At 40.5% G+C, this 19,536-nt stretch overlaps 1 protein-coding gene across 48 annotated transcripts in view; it reads left to right on the top strand.

Annotated features, from left to right (window-relative positions):
* RIMS1 (regulating synaptic membrane exocytosis 1) overlaps nucleotides 1-19,536 on the top strand; it is a 230,470-nt gene that overhangs the window by 78,224 nt on the left and 132,710 nt on the right. For 33 of the 48 annotated variants that reach the window (XM_083497272.1, XM_083497276.1, XM_083497316.1 and 30 more), the window contains exons 2-3: nucleotides 5,372-5,585; nucleotides 6,570-6,581. In XM_083497272.1, the coding sequence (XP_083353398.1) occupies nucleotides 5,372-5,585; nucleotides 6,570-6,581 (226 nt within the window). Of the gene's footprint in view, nucleotides 1-5,371; nucleotides 5,586-6,569; nucleotides 6,582-15,967; nucleotides 16,091-19,536 lie in introns of those variants that run through there. The other 15 variants (XM_083497305.1, XM_083497319.1, XM_083497288.1 and 12 more) reach the window with 3 other exon arrangements.

Consider the following 19,536-nt stretch of genomic DNA (forward strand, 5'->3'; position numbering starts at 1 on the left):
CCTTCAACCCTAGTAGGTTGATGGTTTGTTCTCTGTGGGTTGTCAGGATTATATGGTCCTAATTTATCAAGACTCTAGAAGATTTTCTATAGGCTGATACGGATTCACGTAGGAAGTAAGTTCCACAGAATGCAGTGAGAGGTTCGCTTTTGACCAAATGTGCATAAGATGGTTAGGTTAGTGGGGGGTTTTATATGACTGCTGACTTCTTCAGACTTCTAAAAAATAATAATCGGAATCATTATTTTAAGCACAGACTAGAAACTTGGATATATACCAGCAGGGACTAGAAGGCTATCCAGGCTCTTGCTGTGACTGGTAAACAATTCCATTTTTATCCTACAGTACAGAAAATTATTGCTTATTTCTCTCGTAAAACTTGTTCTCGTATTCTGCTAGGAATCAAGTTTCCCCGAATGGAATAATAACTCCAAAGGCTTTGTATGATTTAGACCAGGGTGGTCCAATGTGGGGCCCTTGAGCTGCATTTCATGTCATGTCCCTTTGCTACCTTCCCAAAGCCATGTAAGCGAGGGGCTGGGCTTTGGGAAGGAGGTGGGAAGGCTCTGACAGCGTCCTAGAGTCCTTCTGCCTTCTTCCCAAAGTCCAGTTAGTGCTCTCCCAGCTTTAAAAAGGAGGTGGGAGGGTTTAGGATCCTGCCAGAGCCTTGTGCCTCCTTCCCAAAGCCCGATGCCTCACTTAGCTGGCTTTGGGAAGGCAGAATGAAGGTGTGGGGTGTGTTTGTCAAATTTTGGCCTTGCTCCCCCCCCTCCAAGTGACAAGGTAGTGTGCAGCCTGCAGGTTCCACATCAAAGTCCTCTTGCGGCCAGAGCTTTCCAAACTGTGTGTTGTGACACGTTAGTGTGTTGGCCGCAGTGTGTAGGTGTGTCGTGTGAATGCTCCCTGTGCTCCTCCTGGGGCTGGAAAGGGGTTAGTTTAGCCTCCAGTTTGCTAGTAAAACTGAATTACTGTGTTGAGAAATGATGCACATCTAAAAAGTGCGTCACCGACATGAATAGTTTGGAAAGCTCTGCTTGCGGCCCACTTGGTGTGAAAAGTTGGGCTGCCCTGATGTGTGACTTTAACTCCCCTTTCTCCTTGATTACTTGTTCAAAACCTGGCAACTATGTGATGGGAAATGAGCAATGTAGAAATAGTTGCTCATTGGCTCAATCTTTTTCTCCCCCAGGGCAGGTGAATGGAATAGAGTGTCCTGGAAAACAGGTGTGGCTGGCTGGCTAGAACTCTTTATAGGAGCACTCTGAATTGCAACATCGCCTATCAGGTCTCACTTCCTAAGAGCTACAAAACATTTCTGGTTCCCCACAGTAGATGCTGGCAGTCAGCTGCAGGATGGGATAGCAATGAGCTGAGTGTAGATGCTGAAGCAGGTCCTTCTAATGGTCTTGCACAACCAAGGAGGTTCTCTATGCACAGACAACCCAGGTTCAAGCCTCTTAGGTTCTTGTAGAGTTGTCGATTCCCCTGTGGCAATGTCTTTCCTCTGCCAGCTATTTTTAATCAAATTCTGATTCTTTATGTAAGGAAGAAATCCCATTGAACTCGGAAGTTGAGACTTCTAAGGAGTGCGTGGCTGGAATCAATAGTGAAATGTGGGCAGTCTCTGGGCCTGGGAAAAAGAAACCACATGCGATGGAACTTTCAGAAATGTTTCATCAGCTTTGAGATATAAAAGCTTCAAGCTGAACAAGAATGGCTGTAATAGTTCCTGCTGGCTTGGTCAGAGAGAAGCTTCCTGTTTGAACAGCTGCATGCGATCATTTCGGGAATAATAGTGGGAAGCTTGCATATTTAGCTTGCTTTATTTTAGCTATCATAAATCACTGACTCATAATCGTCCAGTTGTGCCTCTTGAGTCACCAGGGTTTTGAAGCGCCTTTTTCTTTCAATAGGTATGTTCGCTTGCAGCTTTTGAGATGATGTACAAAAATGAAATTCAACAGTAACCCACTTTGCTGTAAACCTGTTGTGTACCTCCTATGGCTGATCCTTTCCATATCTTGTTAAATAATTGTGAGAAGTGGACCTTTTGGAATTATGCCTGATTCTGGAATGCTCTGCGCATGTAAGTCCCTCTCACAATGCCATAGCAGGGCCAGCAGCAGTGTAGTTGCAGTGAACAGGTGCCACCATTTTGCTCTTGAGATGAGTACAATTCAAGCTCAACCAATAGCTGCAGTCCCTAAGCACATTTGGAAATATTGTTATTGTTCTTCTTTCCTTCTTTAGCCCTTTCAGAGCACTTTAAGAGTGTCATCTTTCTCTTAGTAATGTAAGGCAGGTAAGGCTGAGAGAGAGAGACTTCTACAAGGCCTCCTAGGGACCTTTATAGTTTCCTCGCATCATATCAGTTGTTAAGTTGTGGGTGAACATATGAGACGACACAGCAATTCTTCAAACAGCTCTTGTTTATTCACAGGCCAGAACAGAACTGAACTACTGAAGGGTTCAGTCAGCCTGCTTATATAGAGCTCCAGTACAACTATCCAATCACTGAACATCACTTTCGATCTCTTATTTGCATAACTATCTACAGTATCCCCCTGCTGGCCCAGGGTGAGAACTTCAGTCCATAACATCAGTTGTCCTGAATGCACTGGAAATTAATGGAACTAAAACCATCTTCAGGTGTTCTGGTGCCCTGCTTAGTAAAACATGTGAGAGAGGGCCATTCACAATTTTTATTATTTTATTTATTAATTTATATACCAGCCTTATCTTCCAGTGATCTCAGAGTGGCGCACATGGTTCTCCTCCTCCGCATTGCATCTGCGCAACAAACCTGAGAGATAGGTCAGGCTAAGAGATGGTGGCTGGCCCAAGGTCACCCAGTGAGTATCGTGGCTGAATGGGGATTCAAACCCTGTTCTCCCAGGTCCTAGTCCAACACTCTAACCATTACATCACATTGGTTCTCTTGCTGCCCTCCCTGAGCCAGAGTGCAATGTGTTAAGAGAACACCTGAAGAGGGCTTTTATTTTCAAGCAAAGGAGCAAGGTGCCCTTAAGGGTGCTTTGTCATTCCAGCTGAATAGTCACCAGCAGGGCTCAAATTCTTTCCATGGACGGACAGGGAAATTGACTTGGTGGCTTCTGCAGCAATTAGTGTCAAATGCATATATATTCATCCCATCTTACTCCAAGGAAGTGCTGAGGGAATGTAGATGGTTCTCTCTGCTTTTCCCCCCTCACCACAACCCTGTGAGGTAGGTTAGCCTGGGAGATGGTGACTGTCTCAGTGGCAGTTTGAACCTGAGTCTCATCAGTTCAGTTGGCTCTAACCATTACACCAAACTAGGTATTTTTAAGCATTTGCAGATCTGTCAGCCTTTGTGTGTGGACTGTTTATTCGCTATGTAAACAAGTCCCCAAAAACATCAGTGGGCTTAATATGAACTATTGTTATATGCAAAGAGACTCACAAAACATTGTAGAAGTTGTGCTCTTCATCTGCTCCCTGTGTTTCGTTCTGCTCAAGAACTATAAAAATACTTTCCCCACAAAAACTGGGTATCTCATTCAGTCTTTCTTCCTCCTATAGAAACTCTTACACCAGGCTGGACTTATATTGAAAGGCTGGTTTTGACGTAAAATTAGAAACGGAAAACAAATGCTAGGGATGGTTCCTTCTGTGTACACCAGTGGAATGCACCAGATATTAGATCTTAGGGCCTGGTTGTGGCTATCTGGCTTCCTTGTGAATATCCAAACATGATGGTGGTTACCTGACTGATTCATTGTGAACAGAAGCTGTCGCTTTGCACACTCCTGTCACAAGCTGAGCGGACAAATGAACAGGCAAATACTCATTTCATGCACACAAATATTCTTACATTTATAAAGAGAGATTTTTAACAGAAGATAAGGCCGTTGTTACCACAAAATTAAAGGCACTTGCTTCTAAGGAAACCTCAGTTCTTTAAAACTGAACAGATGATGGCAATGTGAAATTACAATCTCTGGTGCCATCTGCTGGGCGACTGAAAAAAGCAAAAAGCAGGCACTTCCACCGGGGATACAGAAGTGCAAAAGCTTGTGAATTAAAGGAAATGACTTAAAAAAACAAAACCTGCCTGATAGATGATGACAACAGGGCAAATGGATTGAGAGAGAAGTTGTAAATAAAGTGGAGAGATAGCTCTCCCATCTCCAAAATATTATTTAGGCATCTCCCATCTCCAAAATATTAGGCATAGGCAAACTCGGCCCTCTTGGTATTTTGGGACTACAACTCCCATCATCCCTAGCTAACAGAACCAGTGGTCAGGGATGATGGGAATTGTAGTCCCAAAAAACATCTGAGGACTGAGTTTGCCTATGTCTAATTTATAATTTCAAATTGCCGAGATTTGGTTCTATCAACCCTGTATAACTATGCAGCACAACAAGGAAAGCATGGGGTGGGGGGGAAAGGTGCCCTTTATGCCTTCCCCATTCTTGAAACTCACCACCACTCACCACCCTGAGATCTGAACCACACTGCAAGGCTCTTGTAGGCTGGCTGGAACTGTGAGAAGGGCAGAGACACACTGCAGTGCTTTGTTTTAAGAGCCACTTGTACTTAAATATTTTCACCCACAGTTGCACATATGATAGTGCTTCTTCCAGAACTTTTGGACGGCTTGCAATTTGCAGCTTATGATTGGTTTCAGCCATAACAGCAGTTAATGGGTTAAATCGAAAAGTGTATTATTCTGCTATACATTTTTAAAATTTTGTTTGACATAGTGGCGAGTGAGACTGGTGGTGCGTGTGACAGCTTTCACTTTTAAAATGTTATGGATGAAATGATGACAGAGCGCTTATGAAAATCTTTAAGGGGAGAGAACCTACGTTTTATTAAATTGAAAGTAATAATCAGTTTGGACAGTGACTTCAGGTAAATTTACCTAAGAAGAGGAAGGGTTTTTCTTTGTATGGCATTTGCTATTATCAAATAACTTTTTTGAGGTTTCTACGTCCTGGCAAAAACACAGGCATCTGTGTTGGTCGTACACAGTATTGGGACTCTTCTGAAATCTATAAGTGACCTTTATTTGTTTTGGAAATAGGAGATTTTATTGGTAATTGTTTGCATAAAAAGCAGCTTGCTTGGCTTATGTTAAAGAAACCAATATGAGCAGTTAAAAGTTGCTTACAGTTGCTGGTACCTCAGGGTGAAGTGTGCATAATAAGTAGATAAATAATCCCGCTGTTTGTTTTTCCTTTCAAATAATCAAGAGTGGCACCTGTATGCTTCTGTTTAGCAAATATAGTGAAGACACACATAGTGTGGATTAGTGCTAGGCACTTGATGGGTGAGCTGGTCTTGGTGCTTTTGCTATATAAAAAACCCCTTCTTTTCCTTACAGAAGATTGCACCAACAATTTGAAAGTTACAAAGAGCAAGTCCGAAAAATAGGTGAGGAATCCCGCCGTTACCACGGAGAGCACAAGGACGATGCGCCAACATGTGGAATCTGTCACAAAACTAAGTTTGCCGATGGTTGTGGTCATTTATGCTCCTACTGCCGGACAAAGTTTTGTGCCAGATGTGGAGGACGTGTTTCTCTGCGATCAAACAATGTAAGTTTTCTACTGCATGCAAAACAAAGCAATGTTGATTTCCATCGCTAGAACATCCTACCTGTGCAGATTTTTAAATTTTTTTTTTTGCATTGGTTTCCTTTTCTTATTTCCACACCCCAACTCCTTGAACTTCATTGTTTTGCTCACTCTATATATTTGTTTTCGGAATTCCTCGCTCCATGTTTTGTTTGTGCAAAATCAATTTCAGAAATAAATAAAAGAGGGGACCTATTATTTTTTTTCACTTGAAAATGATTGTGACAGACACAGTGACAAGCTATAATAATGCTTTTCTCATGGAATTCTGCATTAGTATTGTAGAAAAGCTACTTTGATTTGTACACCCTGAAAATTGTATATGCTCTTGTGCAGTTGTCAATGACATTTATAGAAAGTAGTGTCACATGCTTGTATACACAACTAAGTAATATCTAGAGCAGACCTTTTGGAATTAATGGACCTAAGTTGGTGGTGTTCATTCATTTCAAGGGATGTGCACTGAGTAGGACGACACTGGAGACCACCCACTGTACTTTACACGTTGCAGAGTCCAAAGGGGGAGCCATATTGCTTTTAGTAGGGACAAAACAATCCAAAATTCTTATGTGTGAGGGGAAAGTGCATCCATTTCTGCCCTGTGGATTTCCAATTTCTCCTACCAGTAGTACATGGTCTCTTGCTCACAGCCTTTTGGATCTCAGCTATTCCATCAAAACTGGAGTATTGAATCCTGATGCATCCATTTCACTATTATTTATTTTATTTTCTGCTAAAATCCTTCAGGTATCTGCCCGTATGTGTGTGGTGCTATAGATATTTTTATTTAAACGTGCTGTGCTTCGTTTTTGGTAAATGTTATGCTTACAGGAACACAAGAATTGCCTTGTTTATATCTGCCTATTAATGTTTTCCTTCTTTTTCTTTTCTCTCTTTCTTTTATATTTTTCTCCTTTTTCTGCTTCCCTGGATGCTTTCCCAAAGGAGGACAAAGTGGTCAGAATCCATATTTCTTCTTTTATTATTACAGTGTTCTTTATGTGAAACCAATTAATGCAAATTATTTTGACTAAATGTTCGGTTGTAAAATCCAGATACTAAACTGAGGAGATATATATATTTGCAAAATTTTAAGGACAGTAGCTAAACAGCTTTTCCTATTATAAATTTATATTTTTCATAGCAGTAGAACATGCAGGTTATACTTTGGGAGGAAGAAATCTTATTTATTACAACCTCTTTTTACATTACATAGGAAATCAATATATCAAATTCATAATTTGACAGGGAATAGTAGTAAAGTTATTTCTTTGTGAAATTGAAAGGTATCTAATTCTGGTTTTTAACTTTGTTGCTGTAAATGACTTTAATTGTCAAATCACATATATAGATATTCAAACCATTACACTGTGAACGTTATTTTTTTAAGGTAGATTTTCTGGGAAATCTAAACAATAATATTTTTTTATTATTTTTTAAAAAAGAAAAGTACTTCTAAACATCTACTCTCTCTGCAAATCATGTGGCATGCAATATGAATGTTTAAAAATCACATTTATTTCCTCAATATGCCTGTTGGTGCGGGGATAATAAATTTTAAAATGTTAATGAAGATGCCTCATGAAAATTGAGTGCACACTGTAGAACCAAGATGGAGAATCTACAACTCTCCAAGTGTTTTTGGACTAAAACTCCCATCAGCCCCATCCCCATTCTAGCCACTACGGCAGGCAACTCGTCTTTTGGAATATCACTTTTTAACGTTCAGGGAGTGGTTGGACTTTCAGAAGATGGGCACTTCATTTTATTCTGTTTATTCATTCTAAATTAGTAGCCACGTTTCTTAGCTATATGTGTTGGCCAAACACAGAAAATGGTTACCATGGAAGACCACTGCTGTGTAACATGGCATCTTGGAAGTTGAAAATATATACTGTTTAGGGGTTAACCAGGAGCAGATTAATTTTCCCCCTCTTAAATTGGGGACAAAAAAAAGTACAAATGTATATACCTTGAGCTATAATCCTAAGTATACTTCTCAAAAAGCAATTCCTGTTGAGCTTCATGCAACTTAATCCTTGAAGAAAACATATTTAGGATTGGGCTACCGGTTTAACTAAAATGAACTGAGATCACAACCGGATAACTAGAATGAGGACCTACTGAAACACTGGTGCACCTGGGCCTTTATGAAAGTACGCATAAGATATTACCAAATGCTCTCTTCAGATGCTCTCTTCAACACACATCTTGTTGGTAGTGGTGGCGGATGGAACAGGATCACTTAGCATACACATGAAAGGCATTGAAGGGATCCATTGGATCCCAACCTACATACGTTGATGTTTGCAAGGAGTTAATAACTACTGGTATTAAAATAATTTGGATATATACTGCACATTAAATCACCTTCACTTTGGACAAGTGCTTGGAGCTGTTTCTGCTAACCAGAATCTGCCTAGACGCCTTTTCTTTTAGTTCTCCACCAGTTTCCTTCCTTTACATGTAGCAATCCTACATCTTCAGTACATATGCAGACGTCATTACCTTAAGACAGGGGTTGTCAACCTGGTCCCTACCACCCACTAGTGGGTGTTTCAGGATTCTAGGTGGGCGGTAGAAGGTTCTACGGCACAAGCTGAATCCTCCTTCCATCGAGCACTGGTGGGCGGTAAGGAAATTTTGCCATCAAGAAAGATGCATTAGTGGGTGGTAGGTATAAAAAGGTTGACTACCCCTGCCTTAAGACATCCTCTTGTCAAGCCAGACCTGTTCAGCTGAACGTATTAATTGATGCTATTCAGTAAAGCGCCTCTGAAAATGTTCTGCTTTGTTTTTGACGTCTTAAGCAGAGTAGTTTACAATTAATAGTTTATAGGCCACAGTATTCTGAGATGCTAACATATTTACGAAAGTGTCCCAAGAGAAGAAAAGGCACAAATCCAAATGCCGGATGTTCCATCATCTAATCAGTGCCCAGATGGTCAAGGCTTTAGTCTCAAAACCAGCAGCAAATCTTGGCTATTGATCCATTCGTGGCTCAAGAGATGTGCACTCTGATGGTGAGAAGCCTCACTTTAAAAGGGAGCTTGCACACGGATCACCTCTTGGGGTTTGATAAGTATCGCCCAAGTTTCCAAACGTGTTTAGCTTTCAAGGATAATACTGTACAATGTGGTCAATTGTGACACCAGGCTGGGGACCCAACCATGCTGTTTAAGGGGCATGAAACAAACAAGTGAGTTGGCCTACTTGTTTGAAGTATCATGACTTCTGATCGCTCACCACTAGGGCATGTATGCAATCATTGCTGGCCAAAGGGCAGCCTCCTTTTTTGGTTAATGTGAAAGTTTGGGCTTCATAATTAGAAGTTAGCAAGAAGTACTAAGGATCATCAATTTGATCAGTAGTGAAATGGCTGTACTTTGTGCAGATAGCAATGCTGTAGCAAGATGAGATCAAAGACATTCTGTGTTGGAGACAGCTAGCAAATGTCACTTTATTTCTTCCGTCTGTGGAGTAGGAGCACCACTTTAATCATCTGGAGAGAAAAAAAACGTGGCCACTTCTAATTTACATGAATGTGCATTTTCCCATGTCATTTGCCATTATAAGATTACAGTGACTGTAATCCTATGCATGTTTACTCAGAAGTAAATCCCATTAGCTTCAATGGGGCTTAATCCCAGGCCACTGTATACAGCCATACTTACCTGGGAATAAGCCCCACTGAATTGAATTGGATGTATATTTGAGTAGACATGGCTATGATTCCGCTGCTAGTTTGATAAATGAGTAGACTTTTCAATATTCACTACTGGCTAAATTTATTTGCAGTTTTTGTATATTAAGGAGAACCTGTATAATAGCAGAATAATTTCCTGAAAACAACATGATTATTAGAGATGGATGTAATCTGTTCTTTCTCTCTCTTTTTTATTATAAAGAACTTTAATCCTCATCCAGGATTAAAACTGTGTATTTTTAGTACTGCTGTGTCCTAGATAAAATATATTTCCCCTGTATGTGTTATACATGCCTTATAGTATTTGGAAAATACTTGCTTTGTGCAGCATTTTTCTGCTGATCCATATCTTAGTGTTGCATTCAACTAAACCATTTATTATTATTATTATTATTATTATTATTATTATTATTATTATTATTATTTCCAGTTTCTACAGATAGTCAAACAAATGCTAAGAGAGGCTATAGGGATAGTGTTGGGTTGTATGCAACAATTTGATTAGTTCAAAGACTTGTGCTTGTGAAATAGAACTTTCCCCCCTCTCCTCCCCTGTGTGCCCCTGCCAAGTTTGTATTTGTTTTCCACCCAACCCTCTGGAGCAGATTTTGGGGAAGTGCAAGGAGAGGGAGGGCCGGTGCAGTTATCAGGCAGGGTGAGGCAGCTGCCTCGGGCATCAGAAGCCCCTGAGGTGTCGCCTGCCCATTTCCACCAGGATCTTTCCAAAATCGCACGAGATATTGTGGAGGGTGCGAGATCTTATTTGAAATAGAAGCGATCATTTCATGGGCATCCTTTTGTAGTGAATTTCCCACGTAACTTTGATTGTTTCTATCAACTAGGAGGTCTTAACAAACTCAGTTCTTTCGTTTTGAATGATAGAAACTGGAAAGCCATGGCAATAACAGTATTACCTTATAAAACATTTTGGGGAAGTAGTAAACCAGAAATGGGAAACTGTCATGCTAGGTGGGTTGAGCTTGTATCCAGGTTGAGTCAGGAGTTTCTTGTACCTGTTCCTCTATAAGCTCTTGTCTCACTTCCTGAGTAGTGTGTCCTAAGCTCCCCTTAACAAATGATTGAATGTGGTGATTCCAAACATAAAGGGTACAGTGTCAGCCAGCTATGCAAGTGCTGCTCCTCTTGTTGGATCTTAGCAGTAAATTTAGTCTTCTGTCCAGTTAGCTTTTTGTCCTGGCTTCTTCTCTTAAATACGTAACCTGTCAAAAATGACACTGCAAATAGTCTGTGAGTCTCTTTTGGTTATCTAGGGGTTACTTAGACTTAGTGAGCTACCAGTTATTTAGATTACGTAGCAATGACTTATGCTGATGTGACAAACTCCAAAGGAGTTTGTTCAAAAAGAATAGCCATGTGTCCTACTTTACCGAAGATGGTCCTCTATTAAACTAGTCCAACTATGGGTTATTGATAAAAAACTTTCAGAATGCAGAGCAGACACCTTGAACAATTAACTTGAACAGTAGACTGAGCAGGCATGCAAATAATCTCATTAGCCTACTGCACTATGCTGAGAAATATTGTGTTCGTTATTTCTAAATTTGATTTTTTAACCTATAATTTAGCGTATGATAAATGTTTGTGAACCTGTGCCCTCTTTTGTCCTCTCCCTTGGTAATATGTGGCTATCCTAGCTAAAAACTTTTATTGTGGCATACGTTTTTGTGGTTTCATAAGATTATACAGTGGTACCTTGGTTCTCAAACTTAATCTGTTCAGGAGTCTGTTCAACTCCTGAAACGGTTCAAAAACCAAGGCACAGCTTCCGATTGGCTGCAGGAGCTTCCTGTACTGAATCAGAAGCCGTGGAAACCACGTCAGATCTTCAGCTTCTGAAAAACGTTTGCAAACCGGAACACTCACTTCCGGGTTTGTGGTGTTCGGGAGCCAAAACGTCCGAGTACCAAGGCGTTCAAGAACCAAGGTACGACTGTATAGGGTAAAAACTCACCACCCTCCCTGGTTTTACAGCGAGGCCAAAAGATAGAGCAATAGTTCCCAACTCTTCCCCACTACAGACCACCTTAAAGATTACTCAAGGTTTTGGCAGATTACTTAAATATTTATCTGCCTGCTATAGCAATTGTAATGCACTGTGCTAGAAGTTGTATAATTTTTAATGGTATTGTGTTTCTTTCTTTTTTGCTTCTTTGATTTCTTGTGTTTTATTTTATCACCATTTGAATTCCATAGAATTTAAACCACAATACAATAAAACACAATGTAAAAAATAAAAGAAGCAATAGATAATTAAAAATCCAAATGCATATTTAATATGGACATGCCACAGACCAGCTGAATAAGCCTCATGGACCACTGGTGGTCTGCAGACCGCAGTTCGGAAATCCCTGGTCTAGAGCAATAATTGTAATAACTGAATGCAAGATACATAATTGAATTCAAGATGCAAGTAGAGTGGGTTTTACTCATCCTCATCTCTTGGTCACTTGTGTTAATTTAGCATAGTAAGGAAGAAAGTTAGTATAGTTGCCTGAAGTGGGAAAACTACTTTCAATATTGAGAGAACCATTCCCAATGCTCGCTGAGCCCAAGTTCTTCAGTATCAAATGAGGAACAGTACTAATGTAACTGCTTCACATCAGAGCATCCCATTGGAAACTTGCATTGCAACTCTAAGGGCTGTAACAGAAAGTCGTGAGAGATTTAAAGACTACTGATTTCAAAACAAATGCACCTTTGAAGGATATGATTATGCTTTTGCTTCTCTGTTTTCTGATCAGTAGCAGCTTGTTACTGTTAGAAGTCTTTTTAAAAGTGCATGCACACACATTTCAGTCTACTTTTACTTCTTCAGATTATTATTATTGTCTAGTGATTTATATAAATGCCACTTTAGTTCTTACTTCAAAGTATTTACGTAATTCATCCTTGTCTGCATCGCCCACATTTACTCCTTCCAGTTCTCTTCATTTGTTCTTTTCCCCAGTTGTGTACGTTAGATTATAATCTATCTATCATCTTTGTGTATGAAACACTACTTGATTCCATATACATTAGTGATGCTTTATATATAGCCATCTTAAGAATTTAGGGTGACATAGTTTGGGATTCCTCTATGCCATCTTTACAACTGTATGGTATAAATTAAGCTGAAAGGGAGTGGTTGGCCAAGGTGACAATTATCCTTTATGGCTGACCTGAAATTTTCAGGCTGGCTACAGATAGGGACACGGGTGGTGCTGTGGACTAAACCACTGAACCTAGGGCTTGCTGATTGGAAGGTTGGTGGTTCGAATCCCCGCGATGGGGTGAGCTCCTGTTGCTCGGTCCCTGCTCCTGCCAACCTAGCAGTTCGAAAGCATGTCAAAGTGCAAGTAGATAAATAGGTTCCGCTCCGGCGAGAAGGTAAATGCTGTGTTTCCGTGCGCTGCTCTGGTTTTGCCAGAAGCAGCTTAGTCATGCTGGCCACATGACCCGGAAAAACTGTCTGTGGAGAAATGTCAGCTCCCTCAGCCAGTAAAGCGAGATGAGCGCCGCAATCCCAGAGTCATTTGCGACTGGACTTTACTGTCAGGGGTCCTTTACCTTTACTTTTTTTTTACAGATGGCCATTGTTTTAGAGACTTGAATTCAGTAATGACAGAGTTGGTGATACACACTTGTCCGCTTTTTTTCTGCCCATCTGTGGTCACTGGTTAAAAATAGTGAATATATTTTAGTAGAGCTTCAATAACCTGCAAAACCTATTTACAGTATTTCCTGCTTATTCAAGTGACCAGCAATTCTTCCTTTCCCTTCTCTCTCACACTAGAGCTGACACAACCTCTCATTTCTTCATAATGCAGAACTTTCCAGATCTTGGCTCTCCTGGGTGTTATTGGCTCTTCAGTACTGCTCTGAAGTCTAGAGAAGGAAAAGCAAAGGAATAAACTTAATCTTGCATGCAGTTATCAGCTACTACCAAATATTACAATATCTCTACAGCAGGGATTGGGAACCAGGGACCTTCCAGGTGTTTTTGGGTGCCAACTCCCACCAGCCCCAGCTTGCGTGATCAGAGATGATGAGAGTTGTTGTCCAGCAACATCTCAAGGGGGAACGTTCCCTACCTCTGCTTTATTCTAATGGTGAAATCAAAGCCAACTTTGAATGAGCTGCTGACTCTTCTCAAGCTGCTATAGAGATATGAGTGAGTTGTCAAATGAAAGCATGCCTTTCTGAAATTGGGTGGTGCTAAATTTGACAACCTTTGTGAAAGCACCACAGGAACTTGAATAATGAAAAGGTAGAAGAAGCCTATGACCTTTGAGATGTCTCAGCCATCGCATGAGCTGCTGGGTCACAGACACCCTAGAGGTCAGAGAAATGAGAACCTACAGCTATTGGTTTAGCTGTTGTGGTGCCATGAATATTAAGATATCAAACTACCATCATGAGGGGAATAAGGAGTCATGATATTTTAGCAGAAAGGAGTATGAGGAAGTGAAGAGACAGTACTGATGCACTTATGTTCAGTTAAGCTGAGTATGTGAAAGGGGTGCATGAGTGATTATGTGTATGAATAGGGTGAACAGCAGGTGTATGAATGCTGTGAATGAGAGTGCAAGATCTGAATGAGGTAAATGGTGAATGTAAGTGTAGCATGGGCAGTGACATGGAAATACAAACAATATATATCTATCAGTGAATGTTCACGGCTCTACTGGTTGAAATGTAATTAGAAAACAAATCCCATACATGAGAATAAGACAGGTTATATGTAAGAAAGTAAGGGCTAACTAAATTTAAGGTTTCTTGGAGGGTTCCTGCTTTACCTTGCTTTTTGTTATTAAGTACAAATCAGTTGTTTTTAGATCAACAATGGCTGCAATGCACATTTAGATGACTGGGTGGTGCTTGGGAACATTGGAGATGCAAAAAATTTCCAGAAAATGGAAAGCAGGGAAATAAAAGCAAAGCAAACTTTCCTTAAATCTTCACACTTCCGGTTGATCTCCCACATATTTCCCAAGTTCTGTGACTTTTTCTGAAAAAAGCATGAATATTATCTCTTGTTCTCATTTAAGCCTCAGGCTTCCCCCCTCTCATCCTCTGCTAGAGCTGTGCACTAAAACACTTTGAAACCTGGAGTAACTGGCTTCTGACCTCCACAAGAATTAGTTGTGCCATTTTGCCTTCTTGTACTTTTGTGAGAAAGTGTCCAGGTTCCCCCAATACAGACAGTCCTAATTTTCCCTTTGTCAGAAAGTCCTCAGGTGTGCTTCTCTTTGGTCTTCTCTTAGCTATTGTGGGCTGTTACTTTTCATATCTCAGCGCTTAGATTTCTTATTCCCAGTCAGCCAATTGTTTAATTCAGCCTATGGAACGGATTTGACAAGCCTTGCTGTTGCAAGTATTTATTATTAAATGTGAACCAAAGGTTTTTAACGAATGATGATCATCGTGTACGGTTTTGCTGAGTTGCATTGTTTAAGATGGCTGGCTGATTGCCAGGCTTTTACTGAGCTTTGCAAACTCATAAGCCACAAGTACCTTATTTCTAGTAGGTCTTTTGCTATTCCTCTTTTCCTTCAACAATTTCTTTATATCAACATGGAAATTAATCTCTACTAAGGATTGATATTCCCTTGTGTTCCTAAGCGTTGCCATGCATCGGCTTTCTTAAACGATTTAATCTTTCACTGCTGTGTGACACCACTGTCATTTTTAACAAGGTCATTTTTATCCAGAGAATGTCTGCCTTCTCTAGGCCTTTTCCATGAAATGTGGATCTCTAGCCTCTGAACACAGGGTTACTTTTTACCCCTAAATTGAGGCACCTGCAAATCATGACCTCCTGGAGAGAGCATTCTATATCCACTTGGTGTCAACAAGACTCCATGAACAAAATCTTGATTATCATATTTGAAAATGGTGGTGACGTTTTTAGTGATATGGAGTGATCACTCACATCTTCCCTCCAGCCTAGAACATACATTCATGTTTTGGATGGCAGCTCATTATATGCCTCCCATTGTGTGAGTTTTGTGCTTGTTTTTGGTAATACCCAGCCACATTAATACAGGTAAGTGCCAGAGATCTGAATGGATTGCTAATACTTAAAGCAAAATTCTAATCTCACTTAAACTTAGTATCATAGAAATAGCTATTTTGAACCATAGACTCTCATTACCATCTAATTTCTCCAGATCTCATTCTTCTGCACTTCTTTTCCTTTCCTTTCCCCCCTTGCCTAACCAGAAGTCCTTTCCTTATTCCATGTTTGACCTGCCAGTGTAGTAACTTAAGATCAAGGTTTCTCTTAAATTGTTGCAAACGACAATTTACAGACTGGTTGTCAAAGGTATTTTTTGATGCATCATAAAATATTTTTGATATCCCTATACTGGCGCAAAACACACCACAGCATTTTCCTGTCCTGATCTCCTTCTTTCTCAACGTCCAAGTTTTCCATGTTAATCTCACGATGCTCTACCCTTTTCCTAGTCCTCCCCAACAAATTTAACTAACCAAAACCCTTACATCCCCTTTTCTCCCCCAAAGTACATTGCTTCTCCTCCAGCTTTCTTTTTTGAAATCGTAAGATATCCACTCAGATTTATTGTAGAGCACTGATACTTTCTCTCCCCCTTCCTCAAATCTTCCACCCCAGATTTACTGAGTTGCCCTTGTGCTCGGTAGCACAGATAGCACAGACTTAATCAACTTAGCCTCAGACCTTTGCATCTGGAACAAGAGGTGGGAGAGAATTATGAAAAGACCATGGACACCCCAGAAGGTAGGAGCAACAAAGGTGAAAGTTGGGGAGGGGGGAGCCCTTTGTTGTCCCTTTGCAGTAATGTTTGTTAACAGATTCATGCAGCATTCACATACTAGTCCAGTTTTCCTGCCTTGATTTATTTTTAAACCCTCCCCCCACCCCCCAGAATTTCAATTGCTGTTCTGAATACTGTATTGGTTTTCAAATGCAGGAGCTACATTTATACATCTTAAGACCCTTAGCAGTAACAGAGCTGACAGTGAAGCCCAGAATGCAAATTGCTTCACATCTGCCCATAACCATATTCAGCTCTCTCAGAAATGCTTTCAGATGCAGGTGGCTGTAACGTCTGTAAATGACTCACCATTGCTCAATAAACAGGTCCTATCCTGCCCAAATTAATCCAGGTGAGGCAGCAGGTCAGGGTGGATAATTTCATCTCACCAGCAGGCAGGGTCCTTTCCTCTTCCACTCCATGGACTGCTCATTTGTTTGTCACCTGATGTCAGGTGACAACTTCAAAGCTGTGGAGTAAATATCACCCCCAGGCTAGACTGACTTGAACAGGCTTAAATAGTGTAGGTTTGGTAAATCTAAAATGTACCTCTCTCGTGTGACGGTTGTTTTCCATGGATGGCTCTAAAGGGAAGGAAGATTCTACTTGGCTGGCAAAATGTTTCCAGGGGTGCCAATGTATTCTGTATGTTTACTGCCTTTTGCTCTGTGAGGGCTTGTTTCAGATCATGAATTTTCATGTAGGACCTTCTCCAGTCCAGCATCTTTTTCTACTCGGTGCTTGCACACATTTTGTTTACAAAATAGTATTTCTTTGCACGTGTGACTAGTTATAATGGATTTGATTAAAAAGAAGTATGAGTGGAAGGGAAATCACTATTAGCACCGTTTTGCATATACCTGTCCAAGTTCAAGCAGAATATTTAAATAGTGCTGAAAGTAGGTGCTGAAGCAGTTTTCATGCTTCTGCTGGATTTAGATGCATCGTTCTCATGCAAAACTTGAGATGGGAATAAGACACTTTGAATCTTGTGATATTTACTTCCAAATAAATGTGAATAGGTTTGTACCGCTAGAATTTTAAAAATTATGCAGTTGCTTAATAATTTCACATAAAAAAGAGAAGCTTTTCCCTGTAGCATTATGATAAACACAGACATTTTAAAAATAAAAGGAAGCTTCGCATGATATTCTAATGTTTGCATATCTGCAATGGATTGTAGTCTTTCTGTTCTGTTTAGTACACCTGACTTTATACAGCATTATTGATGTGCAGTACACTGCAAAGGGGGAAAAACCTAATATAACCTCTGGGGATAACTGGTCATGGTTTGAACTGCTATTAACCAGGAAAAATGATTATCTTATGTAAGATTCCCCCCCCCCTTCTACAAAGCAAATTCTGTTGGCAGTGACATAAGATTAAATTTTGAATTAATAAATGCAGCTTTAGTGAATAACAAGGGAATGAAGAAAGAAAAAGCAATCATGCCCCTTTTCTTCTCCTGCAATCTCTCCCCACCCACCTGCCTGTAATAAGTCCCCAAAAGCATTATAAGGCTCTTGTTTTAAGCTGGCTTGTATCCTGAACCTGTTAGTGACTGGGGATATACTTCAACACTTTGCTGCAGGTTCCCACTTGTTCCTTCTGAGGACAAACCTTCTAATGTTCTGTACCTATTAGTTTGGCAGCAAAATGGGGTTACTCACAAACAAGGTAGGGGTTTGTGTATCGTTACAAGACTTGCCACCCACGTAGGAAAACAAAGTATAATAAACCCCAGAACATGGCCTCCGGGAGGCAGAAACTTTTGCAGCATCTACAAAGGAGGAGGAGGAACAGGGTGGTAAAAATGACTGCATTGAACCATGGCTAGCATCTTATAGTATCCTGGGGGAATATTAGGGTTTAGGGAAAGTGTGTTGTGTGATATTCATTTCCCAGTACTCACTTCCCTCCCCTAAAATCCTGGGGGGGGGACTATATGTTTAAAGGGCTGTAGGATTCAACAGTATCTGTCCCTCATTGTACTGCTTGGGTCATGGGATAGATGAGTTGCTTCTTACTCACTTATTCTCAAACCTCAGCAGTTATAATTACAGAGCAAGTGCACTATTGGACTAGCCTTAGCGCTCAGGCACTTTGTACTACTGTACTACGGGAGGAGGGATATCCCAGTTGTACACACACACACACACACACACACACACACCCTCAATTCATTACGTGTCTCTGACTTGTCTATTTTTCAGACCACGTATATGAAAATGCCAGTATCCAACCTCATGCTATGCTTAATGCTTGTTTTTTATTTCATTATAGCTATTGAACCCCATATTACTTTTGGGATCACAGTGCATAAGTTACCCCTTCTCTTCCCAACTGTATCAGCCCTGAAAATCACCTCCTCCCTCTAGAATGGCTAAGAACCTCACTTTAAATTGACACTATAGCACCTTCTTTCTAATCCTTATAGCCATGCTGAGCAGGACTGTGCAGAAGGGATTACACATGGGAAGGGATAAATCTATCCTTCCTGCACAAAGTGATCCTGATAACAATTATGTGTCCCCACCCCTGGCTGCTGTAATTAATTTAAGAAAAACAGATATAGCTGTATGCTACCGCATGAAACACGATGTGCAGTTTGACCCTCAGAATTTATGAGAGGAATATGATAGCTCAGATAGACCAGTGATGAAAATGAAATAAGAGCCTGAATAGAATGGAAACATAAAAATTGAGTGCCACATAAAACTGGCATGTGAATTAGGTTGCATATCACTGTATGTGCAAGATGCTAGAGAGGGAAAACATCTTAATAGTTTATGAATCTAACCAAGCTCTATATCTTCTGTATTATTATTTTTTTCAAGCAAAAGAGGGCAGTGCTTTGCAGGCACATCCGTAAACCACAGAAGTTAGAGTACTTGAGTTTAAGCCAGCTTTACTCTCGTTGATTTCACTGAGCCTAGATTGGCTCACATTCAGATTTTCTGATTTTACTAGTTTGTTGATCAGACTGACCTGTCATAGGCAGGAGCCTGAAGCAGAGTGAAGCTACGCCAGAGTTTAGCACCATAATTATGTGAAGCATACATCAGTGGCAGGCGAAGCATTCTTTGTTTCATGTGCATTAAAAAAAAAAAGTAATGAAGGGAAGGGAGATTGCTGTTTTGGCTAGACTTTATGTAAACAGGGCAGAATCTATCCTCGTCCATATGTCTGATATTAAGGCGTACCTGTTTTTGTGGCTTCAGGTTCAATAAATAGTATTGCGGCTTATACTTCGATCAACTCCCCCCCCCCCCCCCGTTCTGAAATTGTGTCAGCTATATAAATTAAGCAATCAAGGCAAAAACCTTAGTTTCTCTCTCTCCATGAGCCTAAAGTAGGCAGGTAAAAATAGGGAGGGATGAAATTTGAGCCATACAGGCCTACAATCACA

This window comes from Podarcis liolepis (genome assembly GCF_965112155.1).
Source record: "Podarcis liolepis genome assembly, chromosome: 3".
Classification (NCBI taxonomy): domain Eukaryota; kingdom Metazoa; phylum Chordata; class Lepidosauria; order Squamata; family Lacertidae; genus Podarcis; species Podarcis liolepis.